This window comes from Gymnoscopelus microlampas (assembly GCF_963454915.1).
Source record: "Gymnoscopelus microlampas genome assembly, chromosome: 24".
NCBI lineage: Eukaryota > Metazoa > Chordata > Actinopteri > Myctophiformes > Myctophidae > Gymnoscopelus > Gymnoscopelus microlampas.
The window spans coordinates 22,147,322-22,155,320 of NC_139961.1; the positions used below are offsets into that span (position 1 = coordinate 22,147,322).

The 7,999-nt window shown below is 40.4% G+C and overlaps 1 protein-coding gene across 2 annotated transcripts; it reads right to left on the reverse strand.

Annotated features, from left to right (window-relative positions):
• Positions 1–1,128: 1,128 nt before the first annotated feature.
• LOC311041116 (interleukin-10 receptor subunit beta-like) lies at positions 1,129–5,507 on the reverse strand. 2 transcript variants are annotated; one of them, XM_084051615.1, is made up of 7 exons: positions 5,360–5,507; positions 5,098–5,227; positions 3,737–3,894; positions 3,166–3,323; positions 2,731–2,875; positions 2,358–2,506; positions 1,129–1,660 (listed from the first exon to the last, which is right to left on the reverse strand). In XM_084051615.1, exons 1-7 carry the CDS (start codon positions 5,391–5,393, stop codon positions 1,382–1,384), a joined length of 1,053 nt encoding a protein of 350 aa, XP_083907741.1. In that variant the 5' UTR covers positions 5,394–5,507; the 3' UTR covers positions 1,129–1,381. The 2 variants fall into 2 exon arrangements, with proteins under 2 accessions (XP_083907741.1, XP_083907740.1); XM_084051614.1 differs by having other exon boundaries at positions 2,358–2,521; positions 5,360–5,505.
• Positions 5,508–7,999: the final 2,492 nt, after the last annotated feature.

Genomic DNA, 7,999 nt, shown 5'->3' on the forward strand with positions numbered 1-7,999 from the left:
ATAACACAAAACATGCACAAGCACATACATTTATTTCAGCAAGGACTCTTCAAGATTAATACTGTACAATAGGCTACCTGTTATTGCAATGTTACATTATGTGCTGGTGTGTGACTCTGCTCCAGAACAAATCTGTGCAAACACAACACAGACTGGACTCACCTCACAACCCCTCATAGTAAAGAAACTAAAAATACACAGTTATTCAATCAACATTATAATAGGACAGAGCCTAAAAATACAATTATTCAGACATGCAAAAGTGTCACTTTGCAGCTACAGTCACCTTTTTGAACCCAAATAGGGCAATTGTGTGACACCTGACCCGAAAGAAAACAACATGTTGTCACCTTTTTCACCTCGGGGCTGTTTGCATGCCTGATTATTATACAGTTATTAAGTTATAATTATAATAATCATAGGAGCCCCCCCCATAGAACAGAACATAAATATACAATTATTAAACAGTCATTAAGTTAGAATTGTAATAGTCCCCCCCCACCCCCCATAGGACATAGCCTAAAGATACAATTATCATACAGTTATTAAATGAGCATGACAATGTATATACATCAATGAACATGCCGAACCACATTAAGGAAGTCTTAAATACAGAGCAGGCTGGGGAGGATGTGCCAGTGGTGATTGCAGCACAAATGTAGATCATCTAAGGACCATCCTGTTTGATCATATTAGATTGTAGCTGTATGTGATTGGACGGTACCTGAATGTTCATGTGACCAAACAACTTCTATGCTGCCTGCAGTCTCTGAACTAATGCGATGCTTCATAACAATGGAGGTCGTGATCAGCTGTCTACAATTTGGGGGGGGGGGGGGGGGGGGACACGTTGTTGTTGCCTTGCTGCTGTGGACACTTATGATCTGGATGTTTTATGTCTATGTCTATGTTCTTTTGTTTTATGTATGTTTAAAGTGAATTTTAGAGTTCTTAGATCTGCTGTAGCACAAATTGCCCAGCTTCTGACCTTGATAACTTAATACATTTTTTTGGTCTGTGTGAGTGTACTGAGAGACCACTGAACAGTAAATAGAACCTTTTGCAACAGATTACCCACAACAGCCGACAGGCAGTGGAATGAAGTAACAGTGTTTATATTCTAATACAGTGGTTCTCAACCTTTTCAGGCCACAACCCCCCAAATAATCATATTTGACATTTTTGCCAATTTGGTCAATGTTTCACCAGTTTTTATAGTATAGTTTGTTGATTACTTTTGATGCAGTAATGGTCTTATTTATTTTCATTCCTTTTTTTTGGTCTTAAAAGTCCTTAGATTGACACTATCATCTTGGACCCCCCCCTTGGGTCACGACCCACTGGTTGAGAACCATTCTTCTAATCTAATACTTAGTTTAGCCTAAACATTTCTATAGGGCTTGAGACACACGTCCACAACATTGCCATACTGTGGTTCCTCATCACAGTTCTCCCCGGTGGCATTGGCAATAGCCTGCCACACTGAACTTAGGCTGTTGAGGTCCTGATAAGAACTTTGGCGAGTGATGTTATCATAAGGACTTTGGCAAGTGATGGCATGATAGGGTAGCTCTTCGTAGAGGCTGCTGATCGTATCATACTGCTCCGGCAGCGTTGAGGCATCTTCAAGGGTTGGGAAGACAGAGGACACACCAGGAACCTCAAACACGGGATTTGAAAAACAAAATTGAATAGAATTAGTTTGAATTTGCAGTGGAAATCTCATGCTATCACTGGTAATGGTATTTACATGGTTGCAATGTTTCAGGGTGTCGCAAAACAAATGAATTGTGCTCCATTTGGGAAGAAATGTGACACCTCGTCTTAAATAATTGAAGTTCATCATATCACAATATCGTTGCTGTCGGGCAGAAACCAGCTAACTCCATTTTCCCGCTTTTTTTCCCCATAAATCAGTGTATTGAACACCCTTTACGTCTGTGTGTTGATTAAAAGAATATTGAACCAATGAAAAGTATTAAAAAGCGCTTCTGACAAAACCAGCTAACTCCATTGGATCCTCAAACCTTCTGCTAAACCACCAAAGGGGGGTGGAGTTAGCTGGTTTCGCTGACTCCAGGCTCCACCCCTCATTGTGAGCTTGGAGGTCCATTTAGCTGTTCTTATCAATAATGAACAAAACCTCCTAACTGGACTTTTTGTTTTGTTTTTGTCATTTCCTGAAAAATGTAAGTTTTGGAGTTAGCTGGTTTCTGCCTGACAGCAGAGATATATATAGTTTTCAAGGACACAGAGTGAAGAAAATAACTCAGTATTTTAGAGATAGAGTTACTTTAACTGTAAATCAACAAATCTAAATAGAATAGAATGTGTAGAATTTTGTCTCACTGAAATACCTGTTTGAAATGTTGTGGCAGGCTGACCTTGGGGTTCAGAAAACGCCGGCCTCTGTGCGTCAACCAGGCAGTCAGTAGCATCACAGGAAGAAGCACAGCCACCGCCACCAAGCTGGAGACCAGGGCCCCCGGCCACTGCTTCTCACCACCTGCAGCAAGAACCACTGAGAATAGTTCCCACAGAATCCTAATTAAGATACCAAACATTTCTCAGTGGTGTTAAAGTTATGCGTCAACTAGCTTCAGGCTCGAGGTGTTGTCTGTAGCACAGGAGTCAGGGGGGTATATTTCACACTCACACACACACACACACACACACACACACACACACAGACTCCACCAGACTGTTACCAGACTCACCACCACAACTCACCTGGGGTCATTTCACACGTGGGGTCTGTGTATTCTGCTTTGGTTTGATATGCTCGTATTTGGACCCGCACCTGGAAGCAGTAGCTGGCCCCAGACTCCAGGGGCCAGAACCTGTGTCGCTGTTCGGTGATTAACTTCTCAGACACCTGGTGAAACGTATAGTGAACTATGCATCATAGACAGACTGAGGTGGTATGACACCAGAATCTCTTCTCTGATTGGTGCTTTGCTTGTGACATCGAGTGCACCGCCATTTTTCTTGCATTAATAGTTGACATATTTCATTGCCAGCCTGATTAACTAACACCAATATTCAAGCCATTTCATCCAAAGTACATCTTGTCACTATATTGATGTTGTCTCATTATACTGTAGGCTGGCGTAGTCTAGGCTATAGTGTTGCGTTATAGAGCTTAATCAGTATAATAGATCATACATCCTTCTCATGGCCTGCTTTCCAGTACTTCACAACGTAGGTGACTTCACTGTAGCACACTCTCAGTGATGTTGAGACCCTCAGCAGGGGGTCTTTGATGGTCATTTCTATGGCTCCACCCTTTGCATGCAGACCCACTGTGGGAGGACCAATGACAGCTGGACAGACATGTCACAGAAAGGGAAGGACAGTTATATGCATTGTCTGGGAATTACATCTGTAAAGCTTTAATTATATAAACGTTAGAAACCATATTGATGTATCACTTTTCAAAACGGTTTCATAACTATGTAAATAGATGACTGTCACTGAGTTAACAATTACAGAAAAGGTTATTAAGTGTAATCAGAGCACTGCGAAACTATAGTATGTAGTCTACTATTCAGCATCCTTTCTATTCAATCTAATGTAACAATAGAACACTATTAGTAACAGTACAACACTATAATTGTCATAGTCGCTTGACCAAAACGAGCTCCAATATCCTTAAAATTGAAACAAAATAACATAAGTCAGTCAAGTGAAATAAAAGTTATCCAGTCAGTCCCATCATAAAGTTCAATAGACTCACTATGCTTTTCGGGGGCAAATTCAATGGTGGTCCATTTGGATTTCTGTGGCAGCTCCGCTCTCACTCTCAACTTATAATCGCCAAGACAGCTTATGTGGTGACCAAAATCACACTGCAGTTCCTTTGTGCCAGGACATATAGGCTCAAAGGAATCATCACTGTCAAAAATAAATAAATGGGCATTTATTATATTTATTTAAACATTTAGATCAAGTTTTTAAAATGCCATGTAGCTGATATTCAAACATTAGACTACAGACAGATAATGAAGTGTAACACTATAACAACAATGTCATGACACTGACATGACATTTAACCAGTGTTGTGATTTTAGGATAGAAAGATTATGTCTCTTAAAAAACAACAACAACAGTGAATATGTTTTTCCAAGGAAACTGCACACTGTATCCTCAAACGTGTGTGCTACAGTATGTGTGTGTGAGTGTGCACATGTGCAGAGTTAGTGTTGAAGTGTCCTTGAGCAAGACGCTGACCCCTAATTGCTCCCGATGAGCAGGTTGGTGCCTTGCATGGTTTCCTCCGCCATCGGTGTATGAATGTGTGTGTGAATGGGTGAATGGCACAATCAATGTAAAGCGCTTCGGATAAAAGCGCTATATACAGTAGATGCACCATTTACCATTTTACCATGTGCCAGTACAGTATTTGTGTTTGAGCACATGCATGTGATGACGCTTCCCAGATGAAATGGGGAACATAAAATTGAATTGTCCATTGTCATTTGTATGTCTGGGTTCCTCATATGATGACCTTTCATTTGTTCTAACTGTAAACTATACATCGTTCCCTTTTGCATCACATGCACACACAGCTTTCTTTTATTCATTCCTTTTTCTCATTCTCTTTCTTTTATCTGCTTTTCTTTCTCTTTATATCTCTTCAGATCAAATTAGGCCATGGTAGTATAATACAAAAATACTAGGCCTACAGTATCAAATAGCCGGACTGCACATTTACCTTAAACGGACAATTACAGCTTTGGTAAACTGTCATGTCAGATTTAACAATCCATGTCCATTGTCTCAGCATCCAGAGATAACATTTATTTTTGACCAATGGTTCTCTATGTGGTGTCCTTGGAACCCCAGGAGTCCTTGAGGGGGTTCCATGGGGGGGTCACCAGCTAAATGATTGATAGTAAGGAACCAAATGGACCCTTATGGGTCTGTATCTGTTAAATTAAGACTGAGGATTTTGCAGTGTAGGTGGGGGTCCCAGAGATCAAATCTGTATCAAATGGGGGTCCATGGCCTAATGCATGCATATCAAACTAGGGGTACTTGACATTAAAAAGGTTGAGAATCACTTGTTTAGACTATTAATAACACACTGTACAGTACCTGAACTCTGCCTGAACTGTGAACACCAGATCTTTGGGTGCGTTGGGAGGCGCTTCCCACTTCAATACAGCACCCATATTATACGACTCAACCCTCACATTCCGAGGTTCTGACAGCGAAGAAGAGACCTCTGTAAAAACAAAAAGAGGTCCAAGGATCATAGCCTTAGACAAAGACACCAGAATCATACGTCCAAAATAAATATTCAGCATAATAAGTAAAAAACAAGACGTCAAAAATGTTCAAAATACGAAATACATGCCATGAATTTGAAGTATGAAAAGGAAAAATGCCATCTTCCATGGAGTGCTATAGTTCACTGTGTGTAACTAACAGGACACTGTTTTTAGTGGGAGGGCAGCTGAGCAAAAAGAGAACCTCCAACGTTAACGGTGACATTCAGAAGTTCCTCATTGCCCATACTGCCCACAACAATCATAAACGTGGTAAGAAGTAACTGGCATCGAGCAGATGTTTTCACATGAATGACACGCCCCAAAGGGGAGTTCAAATCAAAGTTGGAAGGTGGTAACATTAACAATACATAATTTGTCAGGGCTGTCGGAAAATGCTTGAATAAGTTTGAATCTGGTGATCCCAGCATCAAATCCTTTTTACTCCACACATTTTTAGGTTCAGTGAATTGAATAGAGATGGGAGGGGGTTGCACGTGCCTCAAAGGAAGGACTCACTGTGACTCGTGAGCATGTAGGCCTTCTTGCTTTACTGGTATGTCAACACAAATGATGTAGCAATGAATGCCAACAGGTGGCATTTCTTTATTTTTTTTTAAAACTTTGTTTATTGGATTCTTCCGCAGCAGTATTCAGCATTAAAAAAACATAAGGTACAGAAAAGCTTTTTAAAGCAACCAATAAAATACAACAGTTCAATAGACACATTCAATTATCACCCCAAACATGAAGACATAAATTAAAAACAAAATATATATCCATATAAATAAATAAAAATATATAAACAAACAGACCAAACAAGACAAAAACAAAGACAAACAAAACCAGAACAAAAACACCAGTCAAGCAATACATATCTATGTCACGTTTAAAATCCGCTCTACAGCACCACACCCCTGCCACAGCAAACCCAGCATATCAGTGATCCACCAGACCTCACATATCCGTATCTCTGATAAAAGATGGATTCAAATTCCGGACAAATTGAAAGAATGGACCCCATACCTTCCCAAACCTACCGGGAGAGCCACTCAATGATAATCTTATTTTTTCTAGTTTTAGTAACAGGTGGCATTTCTAACTCTATGGTGGCATTCCGTTTACACACAATGAAAGGACCAAAATAAGCTCTCAAGCTTTATTTACAGATATTTTGACAGATATGTATGAATAATGTGTTTATGCATATGCATTTTGTCAATACAGCGTTGTGTGCTTAGCTGAATTAAAAGGCCATCTCACTTTAAAGCAAAGAAAATGTAAACAAATTAACAAAACAAAGCTAAAACAAGATTGGACTTGCCCCTGCCCTGTGTGCCATGTTATGTATGCCCTGTCCTGTCCAGTGTGCTCCTGTTTTTGCCCTGATTTGACTCAGCCCTAGCCTCGTAAAACCACCCCCGGGGAGGTGGTTTACGGGGCTAACTCAGCCTTTGCCCAGTTTGTTCTTCCCCTTGTTCCGCAAGGAATTTCTTTTAAAAGGAATAGACGCCAACATAATTTTCTCTATCCTGCAATTCCAGGCGGCAGATTTGTCACACTGGGTGGCAGACTCAAACCGGAAGTTCAGTGAAACAACATTGGAGCCTATGAGAGCCGGCTGGACAGCTTATGAATAAACACTGTGTTGTTTGATGTGTACACTGTATAATTGTATAGAGGTATCTAAAGAGCACAAATGTTTCTGAACGGACAAAGTATCATGAGACTGTCCCCCATTTCCTGTCTTGCAACCAAATCTCGCAATACATCCGAGACAGAAACGATACCTGCCATTATGTACTGTGCACATCAAAAAGCAAGTGATTAGAAAACAACCTGTGATATGTCTTCTTTTATATTCCTGAACCGACTATATGACAAGGTTCAGAAATAATGTTTGTTCTAAATTGTTCATGAGCTGGTCCAGCCGACTCCATCCACTGCAATGTATATTGAACTTCCGGTTGCAAGGTTTACCACCCATGAGTGTCATGGCGCATCCCTGGCGTCCAGCAGGTCTCTTCCTTTCAAAAGATTCCTTGTTGTTCTGCACTCCCCCTCCACTCTCTGTGTGCCCTTGTTTGAGAGATAGGTTCCACCTGGGCAAACCAGTTGAAGAGTGTTGAGTTAATTGGACTTTATGGTATTTATTAGACTGTGTGTGCAATTGCTTGTTTATACGTCTTCTGTTAATTTGCCTCCTGAGCCTTCTGTATTTTTGCCCTTCTGTGAAGGTGTACTTCTGTATGTTTTAGTAAAGGTTGGTTTTGCAACAACTATTAGGTTTATTTCTGAATTTGGGCCTATATTGCCCTGAGCCTTCTGTGACAGACTGGATCATGGATCAAATTGATTATTCTGAATTGATTAAGCTGGCTATGTGACTACTAACAAAACATGTAGTGTATTTCTGTACAAATCACATTTACCTGTGATGTCACAATAGTTTGCACTTACTCCATACATTTCTGTGAATAATTCTGTCCTGACATTTAGGAGCAGAGAGAAGCTTATTCTTGAGCTTGCTTTTGACCTTTGGAACAAGCCCTCTCAGACAAATCAATCCAGTGTCAGCCCTTAGCTGCATGTAGCAGAGGTCTTGACTGTTTGTGAGACTTGTGTGTTCTAGTATGTTTAGAGTAGGGCAACATCTTGTTGCTTTTAAAGTCATACTGTGTAACGTTCATTTGTCTTTTTGGCGACTACTAAAATGTAGCTCCACTGTC

Coding starts and splice junctions, on each gene's coding strand:
- LOC311041116 (XM_084051614.1), bottom strand. CDS start 5,393: ATGGCATTTTTCCTTTTCATACTTCAAATTCATG. Junction 2,876..3,165: donor AAGCAGGCCATGAGAAGGAT/GTATGATCTATT, acceptor ACGTTTCACCAG/GTGTCTGAGAAGTTAATCAC. Junction 1,661..2,357: donor TGCCACAACATTTCAAACAG/GTATTTCAGTGA, acceptor CCCGTGTTTGAG/GTTCCTGGTGTGTCCTCTGT.